Genomic DNA, 27,191 nt, shown 5'->3' with positions numbered 1-27,191 from the left:
AAGGGGGTGTTTGATCCTAAAATCTTCAAGTTAAAGGTTGGAAAGTGTTCGTGGGCCCAACAGGAAAAAAAGGGGAAAATTAGAAAATGCAGTCCACGTTTCAAGTTTTTTTTTAAAAAAAAAAAAAAAAAAAACCACATTAGAAGCCACGTCAGCTGCCGCATAAGCAACAACGCCCAGTCGCGCCTGCACACGTATGTACTACAGTTTCAGAGAGTGAGCATTTCCAATACTTAGAAAATCTTTTTAAGTGTTGGAACAAAAACCACCCCAAAAAATTTCTAAGTGTCCAAAGCTTCTCCAATTTTTTTCTAAGTGTTTGGCCAAGGTTTGTCTACTTTCTTTGATTCTCTAAGCTAATTAACAACTATTAATTGTTCTTACTTGATTGTTAATTAGTTCTTGAGTCCCATTTCTTTTTGTACCAATTCTCTGCATTCTTTCCTCTTTTTAACTTCGTTGAAACTTCTTGATTCAAGTCCGCTAGTTTGAATTGAGTCGTCCGTCACTAGTTTGAATTGTGTCGTCCGTTCTTCTAAGTTAAAAAAGAATCTATTTCAGCTAAGAGTAGAACTTAAATCCCTTGTGAATAATCGGCATTAACAATGACACAATCATTGGCCGAAGCAATTTGTGAGGCAACCAAAGGTGCAAATACTTGAGAGTTTGTGAGTTATTTTCACTAACCTAACGTGCTTGCTTGTTTTGTTGAGTGTCTGTTTTAATAGGTACCATGGCGATTGGGGATGAAACTCCAACTCCCACCCAAGGAGTAACATTTGATTATTTGGCTAACATGATAGCCGATTTGGCTAATCAGATGGGAAATGTGGAGGGAGAGATAGGGACCTAAAGGGAAGTATGAGGGAATTGTCATACTCTTCTCAACTCCGTTTCCAAGGAACTACGAGTGGGGAATGTCAAGACAACTCACCTACATTTTCACCCGGAACCATCCATCAGTGATATAACCCCACTCCTCAAAACACCACCCCCACCACAACATTCCAATACCCCAACGAAACACACCACCTCCACAAGACCAAATCCTATATGAACCACCACCAAATGATGCTTTAATACCCCTAAAACGGTCCACCAATTCAGAATGATCCACCACTTGATGATGACTACCAAGATGAGGTAGAAGGGATGTAATTGATATGCTAACCAAGCTTGGGGACAAAGAGGACAAATGCGAGGCCCGCAATGAGGTAGATGTTAAAGGCATGGCCCTATCCCTCAAATGGGTAGGCAAGAACGATACCAAGCATGTGATGGTTACCAAGGTCGTGACTACCAAGTTTATGACTATAATTAAGAACCTTATGGGAACCATGGGAATTATGGAGGGTGGGACATGAGTTTCAATTCCATCATGGTCACTCTCGTAACCTTCAAAGAGGGTAGTGATCCCAATGTGTTTCTTGATTGGGTGATGCATTGTAATACAATCCTTTTGACTAATGAAATATCTGAGGTGAAAAAGGCATCTTATGCCATTGCTCAATTCGAAGGATTCACCTCTACATGGTGGGAGACTCAAGCGAAAGAGAGAAGGTTGCATTGACTTGCTCCCACACCCACTTGAGAAGAGCTAAAGAATATCTTGAGGTGCAAGTACGTCACAGAACGTTACAAACAAGAGAAACTCAAGAAGGTATACACTTTGAGGCAAAACAAGAAGAGTGTGGAAGAATACTATGAGGAGTTCCAACTTGTGAAAATGAGAATTGACTTTGAAGAGGACGCTTTGAATGCTATGACTAGGTTATGAGCCAGGTTGAATGGAGAGATTTCTTCCCAAATGAGACTCTACAACTATCATGACATTGATGAAACTCTTGAAGCGACTATTAAGATAGAAGAGGGGTGTCACGACCCGACTAGGGGCCGCGACGGGTACCCGGGGCTAACCACCGAGCACCGCTCGTTCTATTACTCATCTTACTTATTTAATGCTCTTTTATCAATTTTATATTCAGATCATAAGAAAATCATCTTTCATTTGAAAACGTAAATACTTCCATATACATATGCCTCTCGGCCATCAAAATAATATATATACATAATAGCATCTCGTGAGACCATATAACCCTCACTGCGTATCTACGAGCCTCTACTGGAATGCTAGACATAAGGACGGGACAAGACCCTGTCATTCCCAAAATACATATACATGAATGTACACAAATGAATCATCATAAGCACCTCCCGAACAAAGGAGTGCTCTCGAATCAGCTGACAGCTACTACGAATCTGGGTCAAGCTCACCTCCTTGTCTACCTGTGGGCATGAACACAGCGTCCAAAGAAAACGGACGTCAGTACGAACATTGTACTGAGTATGAGAGGCATAAACAATAAAATATACCAATGAGATAAAGTAAATACCAACAAGGAACATCTGTATCTGATTGTCAATTATAAAGGAAATAAATCATACTGTCTTACTCATACTCATCCTCATGTCATATATGCATAAATGTATAAGCTGCCCGTCCATATAGGTACGGTGTAATAATGTATAAGCTACCCGTCCATGTCGGATCGGTGTGATAATCATAACATTAGCCTGCGTCCAGCCCTCCCGCGTCCGGGGTATCATCTCATGCCGCCCACTAGTGGTGTCTGCCCATGCCATCTGGCCATGGTGTATATGCTGCCCGCCTTAGCGATGACTGCCCGGCTATATAGGCGCGGTGTATATCATCATCATTATAATATGCTCATCATAATATGCTCATCATGGTATACTCATCATAATATGCTTATCATAGTACAAACATAAGGCTCAAGAACAATTGTACTTTACCGAGGTGACGTAAGGTCGTGATCCCCCGATTTCATTATGGAACATTCATTGACATTCTGCCTCACCTTGAAGGAATTAGCATATAAGGTGAGTGTAAGCAATAGATAGCATCATTAACGTCATAGGATCATCATGTCATACATTTTAGAATCTCTATACTTTAGCTCATCACCATCATTATGGGACTCATAACATATCTCTCACCTTATGTAGCTATTCATAGACATAGGCTTCTAGCTTTTCGGAAGGTAGAAATTCATGAAGAGGAAAGAAGAGTCATGATATAGGATTCATGTCATTAGAAAGAAAGGACTAGTCTCACATACCTTTGACGTTTAACTAAGCTATCGTTCGCTTGTTCTCCTTCAATATCACGTGTCTACCTTCAAGAGAGAATTCGCATCGACATTAGCTAACAATTATAAGAACAGACTTACTAACGCTAGAGAAAATTGGGCAGCATTTCCTTTGTTTATACTACTTTTCCCATGTTCTATATTAGCTCCCATTCGTTTACAACAACATTCACAATATTGCAAATAACAATCATCATATGTATACATTTACCACAATCCACCAATTTTCTTCAATTTCTCCACAATTATGGTTATGGCTCATTATCGCGTTTTCTCATATACTTATTTCATGGTCTAAACGTCATTTATAACATATTCATAATCACAAGTTATCAATGATCATGGCTCAATTCAAACCTTTACTCAACAATGCTACTATTCACACTTCCATGACCCCTTTGTTATATCTTCCTATCATCCAAGTGTTCCAACTCTTCCATACCCTAAGTAACATGTAAATACCATAAAACTTACCATAGATGTTGTAGGAACAAGCCTTGAGTGGTATTACTCTTCTTGCACCAAAACCCTAGTTCACTTCTCTTGAAATTTCTTAACTTGGATGAACTTTGATGAGTTTCATACACTTGATTCACTTGAATTCTTGATATTGATCTTTGATTTCCTTTGTTTTCTTATAGATGAAGAGTGGAGAATACTCTAGAGGTTTCTAGAGAGAAGTGGTGTGGAAATGAAATGAATTAATGAGCGTGGGTCTCCTTTTTAATGACTTAAAATCTTATTCGAAATGAACAGTAGTTGAAAGTGCACAGTGGTCGTAAACTCAGTTTACAGTCTGTATTCTAAAATACGGGTTGTATTTCATGGGCGTATTAAAGCATAGCAGAACCAGAAAGGCAGTCTGAGGACATGGTGATTTACGAACTCAGTTTACGGGCCGTATTTCAGTTTACGGTCCGCATTTCAAGTCGTATTTAACCATTCGAGCATTTGGCAGAAAGTTGAAGTTTTGGAAGTCGAAAGATGACAGGGCAGTTTATGGGCCGTAAACCACTTTACGGTCCGTATTTCATCGACGAGACCAAAGTGCAAATCTGCAGCTTTCATATTTTTAGAGCCTATAAATAGTCATTGTGGAGCATAACCTATCTCTTATTGCAATTGCCTTTGAAATCTTACTTAGGGTCGTCAAATGTCATTCCCTTCTAATTAAAACATCGTATACTCGTATTCTTCGTTAGTCTATTCACGGTACGTTCACGGGGAAATTTTTGAGGTGTAACAAGGAGGTTAAGGAAGACAATACCTATCACGCCCCGAACCATGGCCTGGGCGCGACACGGCACTCGGTGCCTGACTATTTGTGACCGAGCGAACCCATGGCTATTGAGTCTAAAAGTTGTATCATGAAAGCATGCAAGATATAAAACGAACCAAGAGAGTACTCTAACTCAAATATAATGGAGGGTGCGGAAATAAATGTTGTGAGGCAAAACCAACATAACTGACTAAAGATTGTGTCTATGAAACCTCTATGATCAAAATCCTGTAAGAATAACTAGGTCAGGACAAGACCCTGACATGCCTCAAATGCTAATGAACTAACTAATCCTCGAAAGATGGAAATAGACAGGAAGCCCTGAATGAGGGGGGCTCACCAACTAGCTGATGTACCTAAGGTGCTGGAAGCTAAGCGGTTGTTGTATCCTCCTGAAAGTCAGACTCTGCACCGTGAAGTGAAGGCCCATACATAAGGACGTTAGTACATTTGAATTGTACAAGTATGATAAACAACTGAAGCAATCATACGGGATATATGAACAGTAAAGCATCATCAAACTGAATGCTCATATCATGAGCGGATCTGTATAGAAACCACCTGTGCAAATATCATGTAACTATGGCCTCAGGCCCAATAAATAATGAGATCTCAAAGCTATGGCCTCAGGCCCAAAATAATTTCATATCCATATGAATCATAACTATGGCCTTGGACCCAATCAAACATGAAGCAACAGGGGTAAAACTGACTACTGACTCTTTATCATGACTGAAAACTTAGACTGCATCCTGAGACTCGTAGATTGAATTACAGGTCTTTTAGATTAATCTAGGGTCCATAGCATGCATAAACAAATATGAACATAATCAGAAAACTGAACTCTAACCCTAAGTTATGAAAATCAAGAACTAGGGCAAAATCATGAACATGCCGGATTACTGGGAATTATGATTATTGAGGTATGAGGATGATTAAACAATGTTCCTCGTGTAGATAGTATGCTTAACATACCTGGAATTGCTCCCAAACTTGAATAATAATCTGGCTTTGAAAAAAGAGTTCCAAGGTTTTGCTCTTTATGCTCTTTAATTGGGTTTTCTTGAAAACCCTATTTTAAGAACATGGTTTCATGATTAGATTAAGGGCAGATATGATAGAATTGATTTGGAAGAGCTTGGAATGACTTACCTTGCTATTTTGGATTGTTGGGAGAAGAACACTTCGTTTCTAGGGCGTGGAATTATGAAAAAAAAAACGAAATAACTAACTGCAGGCTGGTATTTATAGGTTCTGGTGCGGGTTGGGAAATGCGGACCAAAATACTGTCCGTATATTGTTTTACGGTCCGTAAACCTGGATCGTAATTCAACAGATTTCAAACAGAATCACTGATTTATGTTTCCTTCTTAAGTACGATCACACTTTACGCGTCGTATTTCAAAATACAGTCCGTATTTAACAATATAAAATTCCACATGCCAAATTCCAAAATGCATAGTGGTTTTGGGTGTCACTTTACGACTTGAAATACGGGTCGTATACTGATTTACGGTCCGTATTCTGGGGCGTAAATCCCTATCTGACAACTGAAAAGGAATTTCCAATTCCTACATTCTTTATCTAATTTTCTAAGTCTGGAATCATGGTCAAAGCTTAAGTTAAAGGTATGAGGTGTTATAATACTAATAAGTCGAGGGGTTACATAAGTTCGTCCAGCAACAACAAATAAGGAGGAACTTCTTCCTCAGATTGGCAAAACAATAAGGGCACCATGCAACAAACCAAGAAGCCCTTTATGAAGAAATTCAAGTTGAGAAACAACCTCCAAAATTTGCTCCAAAAGACGGAGGTATGAAATCGAAACTAATCCAATGCTTTAAGTGTCAAGGCTATGACCATAGGGTGAGTGAGTGTCCCAATCGGAGAGCCTTTGTTCTGAAGTATTAAGAAGATTGTAGCGATGATGATGTGAGGGAGTGTGAGGAAGAGGATGATGTGGGTAATCATGGGAATAATGAACTTGGGAGTGATGATGATATAGAGGGGGATGGAGTTATTACTGTCACGACCCATCTAGAGGGCCATGACGGGTACCCGGAGCTAGCCTACTGAGCACCACTCATCATACTCATTATCATATTCAACTTAGATTAACACAATTCTCAAACAAAGCTTACCGTGAAATGGTCCTCAATTACTCCTCAAAATATACATATATGTACAATGTATAAGCCCACGAGGCTATAAAATGATATACAAGACATGCACTAAAAAGATCATGAGATATCTACTACCCACCTATGTATCTACGAGCCTCTAACTGGAGTACTGAAATCATAAGGACGGGATAGGACCCCGCCATGCCCCAAATATAAACACAAAAGAATATACCAATAAACGACAATTCCGGAGAAGTGAAGTGCTCCTGCAAATCTGCTAAATAAGCTCTTAGGAATCTGGGCCGTCTCCCTGTCTGCCTGCGGGCATGAACGCAGCGTCCACAAAAAAAGGACGTCAGTACGAATAATGTACTGAGTATGTAAGGCATGAATAATGACTTAATAAAGAGATAAGGAACATGAGATAAAGAGATAACCTGCACATATGATTGCCTCTTAAGGCGGATACCATGCTTGCTAACTTTTACTTTTAAAACCATATCATAACACACACATATATAAGTAAACTGTCTGAGTCATATAACATCACTAGCCCGCGTCCAGGTAACCCGCGTCTGGGATAGTCATCTCACGCCGCCCACTAGTGGTGACTGCTCGGCCAATTAGGCCCGATGTAACTATCATCCATAAGCCGCCCACTTACGCCCAGCGTAGTGGTGTCTGCCTGGCCAACTAGGCCCGGTATAATCATATATAAAAATAAGCATGCATGTGAGCCCAATCAAAGCTACAATCATATTGGAGTGATGTAAGGTTGGTGGCCTCCAATTATATTATGGAACATTCATCATCACTATGTCTCACCTTGAAGGAACTAGTATCATGAGGTGAGATCATCAACAATGGACAACATCAAGGAAATCATCAAAATAAGATCATTATTTTTGTAATAGCACCAATTCATAAGCTTTGGAATCTCTCGAAATAGAATCATCATCGTTATCATTATCATAGAACACATCTTGTCTCTTTCTCATAAGAAGCTCTTAAGAATCTTTAACTTTCAACTTTTGGGATGTAAGAAGGTCATGGAAATGTAGAGAGGAAATCGTAATATAAGAGTTATGCCTTTGAAAGAAAGGGACTAGCCTTAACATACCTTTACGTCTTCTTGACCATTAAACGTTCTCCTTCCAAGCTCGCAACTCTACGTTCAAGAGAATTCGTACTAAATTAGATCATTTAAAACATGCTTAAGTCCAAACTAAAATGACTAAGGGATAACAAAAATTGGGCAGCACTTCCTTTGTTTCAACAACTTTCTCCATAAATTAAACAACTCCAAAACATCAATAGCAACACCCATAATATCATAATCAATAGACTTTTCAAGTTAAACATTGTTCAATCCTCAAAACTCCTTTTCAAAGTCATTCATCACCATAATTACAACATAATACCATATTCATTTTCACATAATACCCCCTCAACGTCAGTAGTATCATCCACAACAAATTTATACTCATGATATACTAAGAATCATAACTCAAGCTAATTTACTACTCAAGAATGTCATTAAATCCATATTTGAGCTTCATATTCTACTTTCTTCTCTCATCCAAGTCATTCAACCACTCAAATACTCCTAATAACATGAAATAGACGTGAAACTCACCTTTGATCACATAAGGATGAACTTTGGATGCATATGCTTCACTTGAGAGAAACCCCAACTTCAATACCAAATGATTTCTTGAATTCTACAAACCCTAGAGGGCCTCTCTTCACTTGATTCTCTTGATTCTTGGTAAATAATCTTCGCTTTCCCTTGGGTTTGTGTTGCTATGGTGTGAGGAACTTTCTAGAGCTCTCAAGAAGTGTGGAGATTATGGGAAATGAGAATTAAGAACTTGGGTCATCTATTTATAAGTAGGGAAAAATCTGACCCTATTGAGTTATATGGACACTTATACGGTTCGTATAATTTTATACGGTCCGTATAAGTTACCGTATAATTCCATTAGAGATTTCCCTTCTCTGTGACTGTTATATGGACCATTATACGAACCGTATAAGTGGTCGTATAACTCACCTTTTTCCAAAATTATTTTCGTCGATTCGTTTGATCTCAAATCCTTATGGAGTCTTCTTGGAACTTGTTTAACACTTTATTAACCATCTAAGGATTCCTATAACTCCTTCCCAAGACATTTCTAAATAATCGTTAACTCGATAATTGCTAAATCTTCCCAAGCACAACTTATACTTCACTTCCTTCGACGGACTTAGTTTCACCGATTCATATAACTTCAAAATCTTATCGTATTCACTTTAAAGCCACCAAATACTCCCTTTAACGTCATATGGACTTTATGTTTACCTTAAGCTTGAGTTATTCTATTCACAACACAACGACACGAAACATCCGAGGTGTAACAATTACCGTTCCAATTAGTTTGGCAAGGAGGGTTATTATCACGACCCGACTAGGGGGCCGCGACGAGCACCCGGTGCTAGCCCACCCGGGCACCCCTTAGCTTACTTTATTACTTACATCTAGGTGAGCCACATAATTAGACATACATTCCTTTCGTTTATCGAACTAGTCCCATTGGACAAACACCTCTTCATATCATCATAGGCATTTATGCCACATCGATGTACGTGGGCCAACATGGCCGACAAAATGATATACAAAACATGGGCAAACAAGGCCAGACATATCTAACCACAACACGTGACTACGAGCCTCTAAGGAGAGTATGACAAAACATATGAGCGGGACAGGACCCCGCTATGCCCATAATCATATACACAAAAGAATAAGTACCCAAAAGCTATGGCTCCGGAAGAAAAGAAGCTCTGCTATGCAGTCTCTGAATAAGCAACTATGGATCAAGTCTATCTCCCTGTGCACCTGCGGGCATGGCGCAGCGTCCACAAACAAAAAGACGTCAGTACGAAGAATGTACTGAGTATGCAAAACATGATCAACATCGATATATGTATAAGCATAGTAAACAACATGTGAAGTAGCATAGGAGGGGAGATAATAATATCATCGTCATAGCACTTACTTGCATTTCATAGGACTTTCCATTTCTCATACGCACTTATACACATACATCGTCATCCGTATTTCATAATAGTACTCGTACCATACTTGTGCTCATATTCGTATACATGTCCTTATTCGTATTCATATACATAGTTTTATCACATTCATATTCATATTATATACATAGTCATTTCATATACATAGTATTTACATAACATACCCGACCTCGTAGGATCGGTGTTTCATATACATACTTGGCCAACCAAGGCTCAAGGTTGCTCATACCTGGCCCTACCAAGGCTTCAGGGTTATCCGTACCATCTGCAGAGGTGTGCGCGCGTTTCGTAATCGTATACATACTTTATACATATTCATATACATATATTCTACCTGGCGTTATAAGCTCGGGGTTTCATTATAGCCCTTCATAGGCACATATAAGTATAATGTCCCGTAGGCACCTTTAGCATCATTATTATTATCATCGTCATCACTATTATCATCATTATCGCTACATCTATGTCCTAGGCTTACTCGTCATATGAAGTGCGTAGTACAATCGTAGTACATATCAAGGATCGTGAGCTTATGAGCTCGGAATATCAATCATTTGAAGACAACGTACTCATATAGAGGATTTTAGGAAATTGGCCAAGAACCATGCCTTATGAAAGAAGGGTTAGCCTTACATACCTTTTCGTCGGATTATTCTACCCTTGCGCGTTCCCTTCCAATGTTAGCGTTTCTACCTTCATCAATATCATAACAATGGCCATTAGTCATTCACATTATCCACATTCCTCAATTTACTCCTAATTCACCCATATTCATGGTCATAACACCCAACTTCGTCAATTCGTCTAAAGTGTCTAGTTCATGATCTTAACATCATTTATATAACATTCATATCTCAACACACAACATTCATAATTCAATTCAAACTATTTCTCAAAATGTCACTATTCATCATTCATGACCTACTTGACCATATTTTTCTACAATCCATGTATTTTAACTCTCCAATACCTTAAACATCATGTAAAAATCATGAATCTTACCTTAGAAGTTGTAGGAACAAGCTTTGGTTGATAATACTCCACTTTGAGCAAAACCCTAGTTTTTCTCCATTTGAATTTCTTGACTTGGATGATCTTTGATGATGTTCTTACTCTTGATTCACTTGCTTTATGTTGTTGATCCTCAAATATCCTTGAAAACTTGTATAATAATAGTAGAGAGAAGTTGTAGAGAGAGAGGGTGTAATGTTGTAATGAAATGAAACAAGTGTTGGTCCCTTTATCTAATGAATTACAAATCTGTGTTGAAGTGAACAGTGGTCGTAAACTGAGTTTACGACCCGTCCTTCAGTTTACGGACCGTCCATCATGGGCGTATTTAACGATTTCCGAAACCAGAAACTTGGACTGCTTGTATGGTGATTTACGACCATGGTTTACGGGCCGTAAATCACTTTACGGTCCGTATTCCAGGTCGTATTATACCATTTCCTCGACTGGCAGAAACTTGAAGTCTTGCATGGCAATTTACGACTGCCAGTTTACGGACCGTATACCATTTTACGGTCCGTCCTAGCACTTTACGACCAATGGGCAGTTGCAAATTTGCAACTTCTCATATTTCTTAGACTTCTCATTCTAATCACCCACATCCATTTGCATGCATTGCTCACCTTGTATCTCGTCTTAACTTAGCCAACTTTCTCATCTCACATCGGATACCTTTGAAATCTCGCCTAAGGTCATCAAACGTCGTTTCTTACTCATGGACATCATACACTCATACTCATCACTAGTTCATTCACTTTCATACCAACGGAAAATTTTCCGAGGTGTAATAGTTATGTATGGCCAAGCCTCAAGAAGGGGAGGTCACCATCCCGAACTATGTGGTAAGATGAACAATGATAAGCAAAGCCATGGATGATCCTAGCCAAAGAGATAATCTTTTCCATTCCAAGTGTGTCATCAACCAAATGTTTGTGTCATAATCATTAATAGTGGGAGTTATGCTAATGTTGCAAGCACTATGTTGGTTGACTTCTTGAAACTCCCCAACACTAATCATGGACATCCTTATAAACTCTAATGGGTCAATCAATGTGGAGAGTTGAAGGTGACTCGACAAGCTTCTATCAAGTTCAAAGTTGGAAAGCACCAAGATGAAATCATTTGTGATGTTGTTCCCGTGGAAGCCTTTCAACGTTTACTTGGAAGACCTAGGCAATATGATAGGTCGACCAAGCATGGAAGAACCAATCGGTACACACTTGTACATAATAGGCTAAAACATGTGTTATGTTCTATGACACCTTTGCAAGTTGGTGAAGTTTATCACAAAATGAGGGAGTTGAAGGAGAAGGGCAAGGGTCTATAAGGAAATAGTGAGGGAAATAATCCACAAGAGGGGAGTTGAAGGAGAAGGAGTCAAAAGGAAAAGTCTAAGGTGGCCCTCTTGGAAAATCTAGGGGAGATTAGGGAGAAGTTGGAGGAGCGACAATCGATGATCCTCCTCACACATAGGAATTATGCTTTGCACACTAACGAACTAACCTCTTCTTTGCCTAGTTCTATTTCTTCTCTTGTGCAGGACTATGATGATGTGTTCCCCATGGAACTCCCAAAGGGATTTCCACTCTTAAGGGAACTGAGCACCAAATTGACTTTGTCCCGGGATCACAATTGCCAAACAAACTGGCTTATAGATCCAAACCGGAGAATACCAAGGAACTTTAAAGACAAGTGGATGAAATCCTTGAAAAGGGAGTTATGCGAGAAAGTATAAGTCTATGTGTCATGCCAGCGATCTTGGTACCAACGAAAGATGGATCATGGCGTATGTGTCTTGATTGCCGAGCCATCAACAAAATAACGGTAAAGTATCATCATCTTATCCCTCGTCTTGATGACATGCTTGATGAATTGAATAGTTCATGCATATTCTCTAAGATTGATCTTAGGAGCGGATACTGTCAAATTTGGATGCAACCTGGAGATGAGTGGAAAACGGCATTCAAGACCAAATTTGGTCTATATGAATGGCTGGTGATGCATTTTGGTCTCACTAACGCTCCTAGTACATTCATGCGCTTAATGAATCATGTGATGAAACCTTTTATTGGAAAATCTGTGATTGTTTACTTTGATGATATCTTGGTGTATAATAAAACCATGGATGAGCATGTTGATCATTTGAAATATGGCTAAATGCTCTTTTTGTGTTGATAAAGTTATTTTCTTGGGATATGTTGTGAGTTCAAGGGGCGTTGAGGTTGATGAATCCAAAATAGACGCTATTAAGAATCGGCCAACTCCTAAATCCATTGGTGATGTGAGAAGTTTTCATGGATTGGCTAGTTTCTATAGGCGGTTTGTTAAAGGGTTTAATACCATAGCCGCTCCCTTGACTGAGGTAATATGAAAGGATAAGCCTTTTTCTTGGGGTGAGGAGCAAGCAAGGTCTTTTGCAACCTTAAAACAAATGTTTAGCTCTGCACTGTTGTTGCAATTACCCTATTTTGACAAAATCTTTGAAATTGAATGTGATGCTAGTAAAGTAGGTATCGGTGCCGTTTTGATGCAAGACCAAAAGCCCATTGCCTTTTTTAGTGAAAATCTTAAAGGTGCGACGTTGAATGACTCCACCTATGATCTTGAATTGTATGCTTTGATTAGAGCTTTGGGTAATTGGCAAGACTACTTGTGGCCTAAAGAGTTTATTATTAGGACCGACCATGAGTCCTTGAAACATCTTAAGGTCCAAGGTAAGTTGAACAAACGGCATGCCAAATGGGTTGAATTTCTTGAAACTTTCCCTTATGTAATACAAATACAATACAAAAAGGGGAAGGACAATGTAATGGCGGATGCCTTCTCTAGAAAACATGTTTTGATAAAAACTTTGTCTTCCAAATTGATGGGTTTTGAAAGCTTGAAGACATTGTACCCGAGGACCCCATTTTTTGAAAAATCTTTCAAGATCGCAAAGAATGGGAAAGGGAAAGATGGATAGCTCTTCTACTCCCTATTCGAAATTTGATGGTTTCTTGTTCTAGAACGAGTGACTATGTGTGCCCATGAGCTCTTGGAGGGAACTATTTGTGAGGGAGGCATATGATGGGGGATTAATGGGACATTTTGGGATTGATAAAACCTTGGGGATTCTTCAGGAGCAATTTTATTGGCCTAATATACGTCGGGATGTTGCTAAAATTTGTGGTCAATGCATTGAGTGTTGTGGTGCTAAGTATAGGCTTCTTCCCCATGGATTGTATACCCCTCTTCCTACCCCTCAAAGACCTTGTCTTGAAATTTATATGGATTGTGCTGGGCTTGCCATGGACTAAAAGGGGCAAAGATAGCATTTTTGTTATTGTTGACCGCTTTTCAAAAATCCCTCATTTTATCGTATGTCATAAGATTAATGAAGCGTCTCATGTTGCATCATTGTTTGTTTAACATGTGGTCAAATTGCATGGTATTCCCAAAACTATAGTGAGTGATAGGGACTCTAAGTTCCTTAGCCACTTTTGGAAGGAATTGTGGGGACGACTTGGGACTAGATTGTTGTTTCTACTTCGTATCACCCACAAACCGATGGCCAAACCGAGGTTCTGAATAGGACTTTGTGTTCTATGCTTAAGGTCATGGTTAAGGGAAAACTATCATCTTGGGAAGATCAATTGCCTTTAGTTGAGTTTGCATATAATAGAGTCATTCATAGTACTATTGGCATGTCTCCTTTTGAGATTGTTTAAGGTTTAAACCCACTAGCCCCTCTATATCTCATCCCTTTGTCTCAAGATGTTGTTTTGAGTTTAGATGGAAACAAAAGGGCAGATAATATGAAGAAGTTGCATGAGAAGGTGAGGCTTCACTTTGAGAAGAAGAATCAAGAGGCGGCCAATAAAGCAAATAAAGGTTGCAAGAGAGTTGTACTTGAACCGGGTGATTGGGTTTGGGTAGATTTTGGCAAAGAAAGGTTTCCCAACAAAAGGAAGACCAAGTTGATGCCTGGATGAGATGGTCCATTTGAGGAGCTTGAGCGGCTCAATGAGAATGCATACAAGATTGATCTTCATCCAGAATATCAAGTTCATAACACCTTCAATGTGTGTGATCTCTCACCTATGGATGTGGATGATGGTGACTTCTTAAATTTGAGGAAAAATTCTTTTCAAGAAGGGGAGCATGATACAACTCGAGTTGCATCAAGGCCTTTTACAAAGAGCCAAGCCCGTGAGCTTCAAGCATTGCATGGATTGTTCATGAAGAGGGACGTACTTGAGTACACTCTAGAGCCTTCCCGGGGATTCCAAGTGTTGATGATTGCATCGGAGGACGATATGGAGAAGAGTGACGAAGGTGGATATGCATTGCAAATAGGCTAATACTTAAATGCAAGCCTTTTTCAAATTTCATTTACAAGGAAGACCAACCAAACAAGGCTCTTACTTCATTAAAAGTATAACTATAATAGATAGCTTTTCTTCCTTATTTCCCTAGTATAAGTAGTAGACTTAAACATTTTCCCAGTTAAACGTTTATGAATATTGATATTGTTGAACTCATTGAGAGTAGAGAGCTTGTGAAGCTTTTGATGGTGAACATTATTGAGAGGATTGATTGCTTGGGATTAAAAGTCCCTTGAGGTCATCCTAGGAGTTTGGTGTTTTAGTTGTATGCAATTTGAAGGTCTTAGTTATTATAGAATTTTGGTTATCAAATTGTGTCTTCAATCTAGTTATCCTTCAAAGACAAAAACTAATTTTTAAAAAGAGTCATTTATCTCTCTAGTTGGCATTTCATCAAACACATGTTGCTCATGGCTTCCAAAACCTATTTGGCTATACATAGTAAGGGACGAAGGTTGCACAAACAACTCAATCTCATTATTGTTTACTCCGTTATCCTCTAGTCCATCTGCATCAATCACCAACTCCAAATTTGTGGGACCATTATCTTCGTTGCATACAATATTGATGCCAAAATCAAGAGTTTCAGAAACGCTAACCTCTTGAAAAGAGTCCAAATTAGTTACAAGCCCTGAGGAAAGAGAAGATAAGGTTTGATGCTGCTGAGCTTCGACGATATGGGAGAACGACGATTCAAGGTTCTTTGTTGGATGACCCAAGCCATGGTCAGCTTCGACCATTCCTGTCCGCTCTAGAGAAAACTCATATATGGTAGCATTGGTGGAATTATAGGAGCTATTGTCGATAACAGTTGGAATACTCTCAACAATCAGAAGTTCGATTCGAATAGAACCAGCAACAGTAGTGTTTTTGGGAAGTTGTTTAGTTGGAAACGGCGAAGATGACTATCAATTACCTGATTGGGAACCCATCGCATAGCCTCTATCTGGAAGTTCCCTAGCGGTCTAACAATGGGTGAACTCCAATGAGTGATAGAGATGATGAGAAGGCCGAAAATTGGTGGCTTGTGAGTAGTGTGGACTGAAATTAGAGGTGTATAAAGGGTTTTGATGGAATTGTTGCTGATGCCCAACATAGTAGGCCCCATATCCGGTATTATAATAACTATAAGGATTAGTACCTTAATATGGTGTATTACCGAAACTCTGTGGAATATTTGCAGGTCCGAAATCTGGTGCACTAGCTAGAACGTTTGATATAGTGTTCATCCATGGATGCCTTGCTCGTGGATCATTATAAACACCGTATAGTGATAGAAATCTACCGATATCCATTGAAATAGAGGTCCGAGGATGGATGCTCTAATACCACCGATACAAATACTGAATTTTAGAGGAAGAAGAAGCTAACTAAAACTAAGAAGAGAAGAAACTAAAGAAAATAATATAGGTTTTTCATTCATAGTCCTCAAATGAATACAAAGCAAGACATTTATACACTTCAAAATCAAGAACCCTATTCCTATGGAAATGACAATAGTATCCTCTACAATTAGGGTGCCAAAGAAATAGAACGGAAAATTAGGATTAAACTATAAGGGATAAAACTTTGAGTAAAATACATATCGTATCATAGCCGAACTAAATAGGGTGATCGTGTCATGAAGTTTTTCCTTCGAACTTTTTGTTCACATACTTTTTTGAGTCCGTTAAAAAAGAAAATAATTTATAATGAATGTCTGTCGAATGTATACTATTTGATTTGAATTAATGATAAACGGATCTTCAATATTTGTAAGAAGATACATTTCCAAGTTAATTGAGCTTGTGTCAATTGTACATTGTCATGATTTGAACTATATAAAAAAACGAATCCCATGATTTTACTTAAGCTATCGAGACAATAAACATTAAAAAAAAGGTAAAAATATTTACTTAAGAAAGTTACTGCATTACCTTCAAAATTAACTGTTGGTATAATTTTTTTTGTACACTGACAGTGCATAAAACTTGCTTTTTGTTTTGTTTACCTCCCTTTGCTTGTTTGTTGATTCTTTTCCTCTTTTATCTTGTTGTGAGTGTGGAGCCTCTATTGCTCAAATCACATCAGCAATTCGAGAAGGGGGGATCACTGGCCAACAATATTAATTGGGAGTACCTGTAATGGTTAAAGCGAGAGGGCCATATTTACCCCTAAATGGTTAAATCCAGTGTTTCCACCTAAATTTTCCTAAGTAGCGCCTACATGACACTTTTTTTTTTCCAACTAAAGCTACTCACTCATTTAAACTCTTTTAACCCGTCCGGCCGAACCGACCTACCTAAAAATTAAAATCCAAAATAAATACTTAATTTTCCTTTAACATTAATTGATGAATATTTTACTCCATTAAATTAAGAAGTTTAATTAATTAAATTGATAATCAATTACATGTCGATCGTAATGTTTAGCTAGAATCTCCGGTGCAACTTCTTGGAAAACTAAATTGAACTGTTTGATAAAGCAGTTGATAAACCATCTTCGTGAACTCGAGATCTGCAAATGGAATAATCAAACTTCTGCCATCTGATAAATTTCTTGTAGTACTAAACTAGTCCGAACAACTGTTATGTGTGGAAAAGGAATTTTTTTACAGAGGTGGTCATTACTAGTTGTATTTTACACGATGTAACAAATTCTCGAAGATTTCAATGGAAACGTCTACAACATGGATTGAGGTGACAAGGTAAAACAAAAGTTAAAGGTTCGATACAACACTCATAATATATCTGAGCTTCCATGATGATATATTAAGAAAAGACGCAAGAATATGTACAATAGCAAAAGAAATTTCAAACTGATCTGCCTGCAGGCACTAAATGAAGAAAAAGGTTGTTTCAACTTTCAACCTTAATACATATTACCTACAAAATACTTCACTCGTAACAACAGATAACGTTCAAAACCAAACTGAAGCGTTGAAGACATTGAGAAATTCATCCACAAGCGGAGGGGATCGCAGAGTTGTTTTATTAGCATCTCTGCGAACGGTATACACATCATTGTTTTCTGCATTGGAGATGTCACTATGTGCAGTAGATATTGTATCACTCTTCACTCCTCCAAGCTCAACCTGCCTAAGAAGATTACTTGACATGATTTCCTGATTTCGAAAGGAACCAAGAAGCTAACTGAATCTGTTTTTTTTTTTTTCTTTAAAGAACAGGTTTTCGAGGAATTAAACTGCTTTACCATGTCTGCGGTTTAAGCCTTAGTCAATTCTAATTGAAAATAAATTTCTGCTCTGCTCGGGTAATGCAAAACCAGCCAATCTAACAGGAGCTAATGCAATGTATCACAGTTATCATCAGTAGAGAATGGATTTGATATGTACAAAATGGATGGATCATGAAGCATAAGATCAGATGTCTCACAAAGGGGGAGAAAGTAAAAGTCGGATATACAAGAACATAGATGGATTCAGTTTAACAACACGAAATAAATTAAGTTAATCCCATATCCAATGTATTGGCCACATTAAGATTTGAAGCTGTACTTTTTCTATTTATTGAAGTCATGCTTCATCAAATCCATTTACGACAGTTTTTACTGGGACAGAAAACCGATGCAATGATATGTTATACATTTTATTTTATGCTAGCCAATGCAAAACATAACCTTTTCACGCTAATTTTTTTTTAATCATTCGACTAGAAAATAGGGAACTTTAAAAAGTTAAAAGGAAAAATAAGATACAGAATGATAGTTACCAGTTTCAAAAAAAAAAAGATACAGAATGGTAGATAAACTTCACTACATGCTCCCTCTCTCCCGAATTTCACATGTGGATAGAGGAAGGATTTCCAAACAGTGTAGGTGAGCGTTTCCACATGTAAAATATACCAAGTGAGCTTGTTGTTTACGTTCAAGTTGTTGAAATCAGCGGATCAAGTAGATTTAACTATTTCATTACTATGATACTAGATGGATGCTTCAGTAACCTTAGCTTGTCGATACTTTTCAAGAATGCGATGATATTGCCGGCGTGCTTCTGGAGAGTCAACCATCGATAGCACTCTAGAGACAGCCTCATTTATAGCAGCATCCACTTTCTTTTTGCGGAACAACTTGAGAATGTCTTCGTCCTCGCCGTCCTCGATGGGTTCTTCTTCCAGTCGGAATCCCCGAAGACCAACACCCCGTCGACGCCACCTTAGCACCACCTTCTCTAAAATACCCACAGCCCAGCATACCTTGTATTCCTTTCTAACCTGATATCCTCGTACATGAGCCTGCCATGGCAATTACAAAGGTCACAACCTCTTTCTGCTTAACAAATTATTATCTAACCTGCAATATCACCTCTCCCCTCCCCAACCCCACTCAATAAGAATGAGAGCAGCTAAAGATGTAACATCTAGAGTGGTGACATATTTTCTTTAAAAGTCTCGTCTTCTTAGTTTCTCAAAGATAGGTTGTTATTTATGAGGTTTGAAATGTCTATTCTACTTTCAAACAAATAAAGCACCTGTATCTTCACTACTTTCTGGCGAAATGCAAGGAAGTCTTTCCTGCATTTCCATCCCCGATATTTCTTCTGAATAGATAAAGCTGCTGAGTTATAGTCCCGAGTGTTACGGAATGCCAACTTTGAGGCAGCTGAAAGCCCAAGAGCATCGTTTGAGAGGATCCAATATTCATCTCCGCAAGTAGTAGCAGCACATGCAGCTTCTCTAAGTCGTCTCTTCCGGAATGAATGTGCTCGGAATGCAGATTGTATACGAGCAGCAGCCTGAGCTGCATTGCGGACTGCATCTAAAGTGTCCTTAAGAGAAAGCTGATCTTCGTGTGTGACAGGACTCGTGGTTGATACACTACTAATCGTTTTTTCTGCTTCGACGTCAGCAGTCCCCTTTGAGAGCTCACTTTCTTCTAATGTGAGGGACTTAAGATGACTGGTGAGAGCCACCTCTGAGAGATAACCTGCAACTCCCTTGTGACCGCAGCTAGAAGCAATTGATGCAGCAGTTTTACCAAATGGATCTTTCGAAGAGGGATCAGTAACAGCTCCAGCAAATGCACCAGATGCTATGAGTGATGCAACCATTTTTTCCCTAACACAAGTAAGCTGTTAGAATAGGGAAAAAAAAAAAAAAAGGAACCGGCTTATGTATTAATGCATGAGACACTGTAAGGAATAATCGTAGCAACTGCACTGCACGTGCGAACAGACACACACAGAGACAAGAAGATAGAGATCTAACAGAGACTGTTCTAATAGACCAACAAATATTCTAATTTCTAAGCTACGGCAGTGAAGAACAAAAGGAATATAAGAACAAGTAATCCCATCAGGCAGGCTTCTCTTTGCCCTTCTCCGAATCATTGCAAGAAAGCTACACGGTTCAGCAATTCATATGCACAATAACCTAATTCTGCCCCCAGACCATTCAGAAGAGTTCACCGCTGTCTCTGAAAGCAGTAAAGAGAGAAACCCCAAGCAGAACATGGTAGACACTAACAACTGTTTTGCCAGACCAGTGTTTCTCCTCAGAGTCAGTGTAATAAAGTACTTCAAATCTAATCTTTTCAGGTTATCAATATATCACAACGAATTTGGAAAGTGCAAATTCTTCATGACTGCATACATTTTCTGGACATCCAGAGATAAATATAGTAATCATTCTTCACATAAAATGCTATAACTGTGAGATTGATCAACAACCTTCATGTTTATTTTTCCTATAAAATAAAATTTGCAGAATTGACCAATTTTCTTTGTTGACACTTCAAGAAGTATCATAACTCACAATTCATGTTTATTTCTTGATGTAACACCTCGTGCATTCGGGCTAGAGTTCGACTCGTAAGACAGGGGTATAATGGAACCAATATGAGGAGTATAGGAAGTGTTTTGAAAACTAATCAAGTCATACGAAGAGTCTTTGGACAAAGAAAAGTTGGAAGCCACTCTACGGAGCATGTTTTCAAGTGAGTTTGCGGAAGGTCTTACTTCAAGCGACTATAACCCCTTTATTAATTGAGAATTTGGGAAAACTTCCTTGATGAAAGTTGTAGCCCTTTGAAATACCTTTCCAATGATATATTATGGAGGTCAAACGCACATCCTTACAAAAAGTTATGGCCATTTTACTAAAGGGTCGCAGAACTGTCTAATGAAATACGGTCCGTATTTTGAGATACGGTCTGTATTTTGTGAAAAATTCAGCCTCGACATTCTGTTTTGTGCCATGATAAAATGCGGTCCATAAAAACTGACCATACCTCAAAATACGAACCGTATTTCTCCCGACGCTGTTAAGTATAAATACACCAGTTCAGTCTTCTAATTCTATTTTTCATTCCTTCAAGCCCTAGAACGAAGTTCCTCTTCTCCCATCAATCCAAGACATTAAGGTAAGCCATTCCAAGCCCTTCCAAGTCAATTTTAACATGTATTCATGTAATCTAATTAGGAAATCATTGTTCCTAACCTAGGGTTTTCAAGAAAACCCATCTCAAGGCTCAAGGTTTAAGCTTTTGGAATTCTATTACGAGTTTTGGAGCATTTACACCTATGTAGGGTTTCTTTCTACGTGTGAAATATCATTGTTCTTTCCCACACCGCATTCTTCCATGATTATACAAAGTTCACCCAAAACTAGGGTTCTAGACATGTTTATGATAACCCTAAGCTCATGTACCATGATATACCATGTTTGTGATATGCCCCTGCATACCGGGGAAGATTGCGGCTGTTGTGAGGTGTACACTGTGCTTGCAGAATGATACCAAGCTGTTAGCTATGAGTTAGTTACTATGTTTATCCATTTACACTTAAGTCCTTTATGTTATTAAATAAGAGCTTACATATATTACACATTAGTCCTCGATTATTTTGCACTTTAGTCCCTCAGCTAAGTCAGCTGAGTATATGTAAGAATGGAGGCTCTTCTATGGAAGGTTATGAAATGAGAATCAGTATTTCCTTCCCTTAGCTTAATTCTGTTAATTTCTTGTTTAATTAGTTTAATCTACATCAGTGGTATCAGAGCTTCGTCCTCGCACTGTGGGTGAACGATAATGGCATCCGATATCAAGGCGGTGATTGATCGGTTGGACAAATTAGCAGTAGAAATGGTGCAGTTCGCGGCACGACAAAATCACCTAGAATCCATCCACGAGAAATCGTATAAGGAACTCAAGGAGTCGATCGATGCTAGACGACAAGGACAAATTGTCGGCGATTATGGAGGAACGAGAGGTTGAATTGTACTCTCCGACTGGAGGTCCAGATCAATTTAAAGGTATCGGAATTCACACTTTAACATCTTCTCCATCTAGCAGTGGTATGGGAACTCGAATTCTAGTATCTTCTTCCTCTAGTAAACCACCGCACGATCAAAATTACTCTTAGTCAGCTAACCCATCGTAGTTTCGAGGTTTTGGGTCTCAGATGATGGTGTCTTCCCCACCTAACATCTCACCTCATTTCACTTCACCCCAAATTCAAAATCCCAATTATTCTAGGCCCAATATAAACTCCCAAATTCCTAATTCACCCTTGATGCATATCCCTAATCCTGCACCATCAATTCCATACCTTCCTTATCCCACTCCTACAAATCCATTTCCTCATCAACCCTACCTTACCACCCAAATTCCACCTTCCCCATGGATGAATTCTCAGAATCCTTAACATTATCAACAAACTTACCCACCTCAGAACCATCCCCTGTCTCATGTCACTTTTGAAGTATTCCAAAATCGAATTTCCTAGATTCAATGGGCAGAATTTTCAGGATTGGTGGTATAAGGTGGAGCAGTTCTCCTCCTTGGATGAAGTTCAACCCCATCAGAGAGTATCAGTGGCAACACTCCACTTTGATGATATGGCAATTCAGTGGCACCAAGCATATATGAGGAGTAGACAACATCTTCCCCTTCCTAGTTGGGAGGAATATATCCTTCCCCTATCGGATCGGTTTGGAGCTGAGTATGATGACCCAATGAGTGAGTTACTAAAGCTTAGTCAGACTGGAACTGTAACAGAATTTCAGGATGTGTTTGATAAAGCTATGACTAAATTAAACTTGGATACTGGTTATGCAATTAGTTTATTTTTGAATGGATTGAAACCGGAATTAGGGGATGCAGTTAAGTTGCACAGACCTTATTCACTACCCCAAGCATATCAAATAGCCAGAATCCAAGAGTCCCAACTTCTTAAAACAACTCAAAGCTATGAAACAATCTTCTCACCCTCAACACTCTTTCACTAAATCTGGTCTTCCTACTTCAGCTTACACTGCCCTTAAACCAACAACAACACCAGCTACTCACCTCCCTAAACCGACCACAGCAGGATTTAATGACAAATCTAGAAGGAGAAGGCTTAGTCCTGCTGAGCTAAGTGAGAAGAGAGCTAAAGGACTTTGTTATTTGTGTGATGAGAAGTACTTGCCTGGTCATGTGTGCAAGTCTAGAGCACAGTTGTATTTACTTGAATTAGAGGAGGGAGAGGTGGAGAACATTATGGAGGATGAGGTGATGAATGTGGAAGACATAGCAGAGACTTGTGAGATATCTATCCATGCTTTGAGTGGTACTAAGGGATTTAGAACACTTAGGCTCACTGGATACAGTCACAAGAAGGCTTTAAATATTCTTGTGGACACAGGGTCTACTCATAATTTCATTGATAGCACTCTAGCTGCCAAAATGGGGTGGAGGGTAGAACCTTGCAGGTTGTTGGATGCCAGTTTGGCTGATGGAAACTCAGTTCCCATTACTGGCATGTGTAAGGGGCTAGAGTGGTTGTTGAAGAGTACAGTTTTCAAGGCTGGTTTCTTGATATTGCCCTTGGGAACTTGTGATGTGGTACTGGGTTGTCAATGGCTTAGTGAGCTAGGGGATATCTTGTTTAACTTAGCAAGTTGACTATGCAATTTGAATACCAAGGGCAGAAGGTATTTTTGCAAGGTATGCAACAGAAGTTGCAGTTACTAAACTCTGATTCCTTGCATAAGCTTCAAGGTGAACAGGCTCAGGTGTTTATGATCCGAGTGGTTCACAAGGAAGAGCAGAAGGGGCAGTTGAGGGAAGGATCAGAATTGACTCAAAACCCCTCTGAGATCCAAGCTGTATTGGAAGAAAATGTGGAATTGTTTGAAGAGCCAAAAACTCTTCCTCCTTTCAGTGGTTCTTTTGACCATCATATCCCACTTCAGGATGGACATAAACCAGTAAACAACAGACCCTATAGGTATTCCCCCAGGCAGAAGGATATTGTTACACCTCGTAGTTTCGTCCGTTGAGATTCGTTAGGCGTTAGTTGTCCTAATCGTGAAAACGGGAGTTACCTTAGGATATATGAGATTACATGTTCCTTATTATGGTTATGGGGGTTTAAGCCCATGAAATGAGCTATGGAAGGATTTAAGAACAAGCAAATAAAGGAATGGAGTTTGTGGGAACTTTGGTAAAAGTTGACAAAATTTTCGGACAGGATTTTGGTCCAAATTGGGGGAGGCATATCTCCTAGAATATGAGGAGTTTTGGTGTGTTTCTTTTGTCCAAATTGAAGTTCATTGAGTCTAGTTTCCAACGCAACAAACCGTTCGTCAATGTGACGTCTGAGTAAAAAGTTATGCAATAGACTGTCTGAGCAGAAAATTTCTGCGGACCATTTGACGGCCCGCAGGAATTTTGACGCCCCGCAGAAAATTCTGCGGTCCGTCAAATTGCACCAGCCCAGCGTCAAATGGTCATAGTGAACCATATTTGGCTAGGCAGTTCTACGGACCATTTTGACGGTCCGTAGGAATTTTGACGGCCCGTCAAAATTGGCGTCGAATTGCCCGACGGGATTTTAAGTTCCGCTTTATATAATTTACTCCACTTCATTTGGACATTTCATCTTACCAAATCAGATCCAAAAGCTCTCTAAAAAAAAACCTCTCTTCCACTCCATAATCTAATCCAAGCCAAAATTCAAGAGAGATTAAATATCAAGAGGCAAGAATCAAGAAACCCATGTGTTACAAGTCTTGCTAGGGTTAGTAGATTCCAAGAATTCTTTGGATATTAAAGCTAGGGTTTTCATATAAGTTGATAGCTTGCTCCAAAGCTCATTCTTATGTGATAAAAAGGTTAGTTTTCATACTTATTACATATTATCAAGAATGTTTATTTGTTGAACAACTTGGGTAGAAGGAAAAAGTGGAAGATGAGTTCTAAATGTAGTTTTTATGAGGTTTTTGAGTAGTAAGCTAACTTGAGTTATGATTCTTAGTATAATATGGGTATAATATTGCTACGGAAAGTAATAATGGTGATGAAGAAGCATTATATGAAAATGTGCTAAAATGGGTATGAAGTTGCTAGCATAAGTTGAACATAAGGATGAATTTTGAAGGCTAAATCGAATGTGAATACTTGATTATGATATTGTGGATGTTATTGTGGTTGTTGGGAGTTGTTTTCTGATATGGTGGAAGTTGACGAAATAGGGGAAATGCTGCCCAATTTTCATTAGATCATGAATTATTCTAGTTTGAATTTAGGAGTATCATTAAGGCTTAACCATGTTATGAATCCTTCCAAATGTAGATTATTCAAGCTTCAACGGGGAACGTTAAATATTTAAGGAGACAAAGAGGTATGTAAGGCTAACCCTTCTTTCATTAAGGCATGGTTCCCTTGCTATATGTATTCTTTCATGAGTTCCATAATGTCTTCCAAATGACTCTATCTCTAAGATTACCAAGCTTACGATTCTCGATACGTTCACTATTTTATTGCCTCTTTTATATGATAGTTGATCCTCTAAGGATAGACACAACGAAAATGATGATGTCAATGATGACGATGATACTAATGAACTCCTACACAGGGTTGTGAAAAGCGAGCGCTTCTGCGCTTAAAGCGAGAAGCGAGGCGCAGCGCAACCCTTGCGCTTTTCTGCTCTGAAGCGAGGCATTGGTAAATAAGCGCGCGCTTTAGCCCCAGAAGCGTGAAGCGAGGAAAGCGAGAAAAGCGCAGAAGCGTGCGCTTCAGCCCCTAGGGTTTTTTAAATAAATTTTTTTAAGTGTTTTAACTTAAAACACCCTTCCCGCTTTTATTGGGACTCTTACGGGTGCTGCTCCTCAACTCTTTACGCCTCTTTCAAGTCTCAAGGTTAGTTTTCTCTTCTCTTCTTCTCTTCTTCTCTTCCTTCTCTTCTCTTCTCTTCCTCTTCTTATTTTCTCTCTTTTACCTGCTGCTATGCTGCTACGACTGCCAGTTTCTTTTTTATTTTTTTATTTTTTCAATTCTTCATTGGGTTGCTCTTTTTTCTCTTCTTCTTTTCTATTATTTTTCAGTTCTTCAACTGGGCTGCAATTTTTTATCTCTGTTTTGTAATTTCTTTCACTGTTCTGCCCTGTTTTTGTCTCTGTTCTTCAATAGGATGTTGCTCACTTTGTGATTTGGTTTTGCATTTGCTTAATATGTTATGACTTATGAGGATTATTGAATATCTAGTTCTAGTATCTATCTATTATTTACTTCTTAATTTAAGTTATTTATCTATGCCTATTTAATATTTTTTATTTTTGTATTAAACTGTGCTTCACATGAAAAAAGCGCGTGCTTCGCTTCACGCTTCTCGCTTCGGTGAAGCGAGGCCTCGTCGCTTTTTTCTGCTTCTCGCTCTCCAAAACCTTGCTCCTACATATACAGGTTTAAGTATGTATGACTATTAAGTAACACCGAGCTTATATGGCCGGGTATGATACCTATTGCGCGCACACCACTGCAGTTGGGTACAGATAACACTGAGCCTTGGTAGGGCCAGGTATGTATGACACCGAGCCTTGTCATGGCCGGGTATGTGAAACCACCGAACCTTTATTCGGGTATGTTATGGTTATGAATATGTATATGAATACGGATATGGACATAGGTATATGTATATATGTATGTACACGAGCACGCATTAGAAATGGAAGGCCCCTATGAAAGACAAGTAATTACGATGATGGCTACTATCTCCTGATTTTCCCATCTTATGCTATTTCTTATATTGTCTCTTATGCTCCTATTATGATGTTGATTATGCTTTACATACTTAGTACATTATTCGTACTGACGTCCTTTTGTTTGTGGACGCTGCGTCATGCCTGCAGGTGGACAGGGAGACAAGCTTGATCCGTAGATTTCTTATTCAGGGACTACATAGAGGAGCTCC

At 38.9% G+C, this 27,191-nt stretch overlaps 1 protein-coding gene and 1 long non-coding RNA gene across 8 annotated transcripts in view; both read right to left on the bottom strand.

The window, feature by feature from the left end:
- Positions 1-1,951: 1,951 nt before the first annotated feature.
- LOC132618584 (uncharacterized) lies at positions 1,952-16,509 on the bottom strand. The gene is made up of 4 exons (XR_009574197.1): positions 15,622-16,509; positions 7,010-9,450; positions 6,805-6,890; positions 1,952-2,286 (listed from the first exon to the last, which is right to left on the bottom strand). It is a non-coding gene; the product is annotated as an uncharacterized LOC132618584 (long non-coding RNA).
- Positions 16,510-17,750: 1,241 nt separating this feature from the next.
- The window catches only part of LOC132620418 (calmodulin-binding transcription activator 4-like), a 28,053-nt gene continuing 18,612 nt past the window's right edge, over positions 17,751-27,191 (bottom strand). For 5 of the 7 annotated variants that reach the window (XM_060335087.1, XM_060335090.1, XM_060335086.1 and 2 more), the window contains 3 exons: positions 19,491-20,076; positions 18,964-19,254; positions 17,751-18,125 (listed from right to left, as the gene is read on the bottom strand). In XM_060335087.1, the coding sequence (XP_060191070.1) occupies positions 17,922-18,125; positions 18,964-19,254; positions 19,491-20,076 (1,081 nt within the window). In that variant the 3' untranslated portion in view covers positions 17,751-17,921. The remainder of the gene's footprint in view (positions 18,126-18,963; positions 19,255-19,490; positions 20,077-27,191) is intronic. The other 2 variants (XM_060335088.1, XM_060335091.1) reach the window with 2 other exon arrangements.

The sequence above is a fragment of the Lycium barbarum genome, chromosome 11 (genome assembly GCF_019175385.1).
Source record: "Lycium barbarum isolate Lr01 chromosome 11, ASM1917538v2, whole genome shotgun sequence".
In the NCBI taxonomy this organism is placed as follows: Eukaryota; Viridiplantae; Streptophyta; class Magnoliopsida; order Solanales; family Solanaceae; genus Lycium; species Lycium barbarum.
The sequence above is the reverse complement of the archived record's forward strand: the minus strand, read 5'-3'. Positions and strand labels throughout refer to the sequence as shown.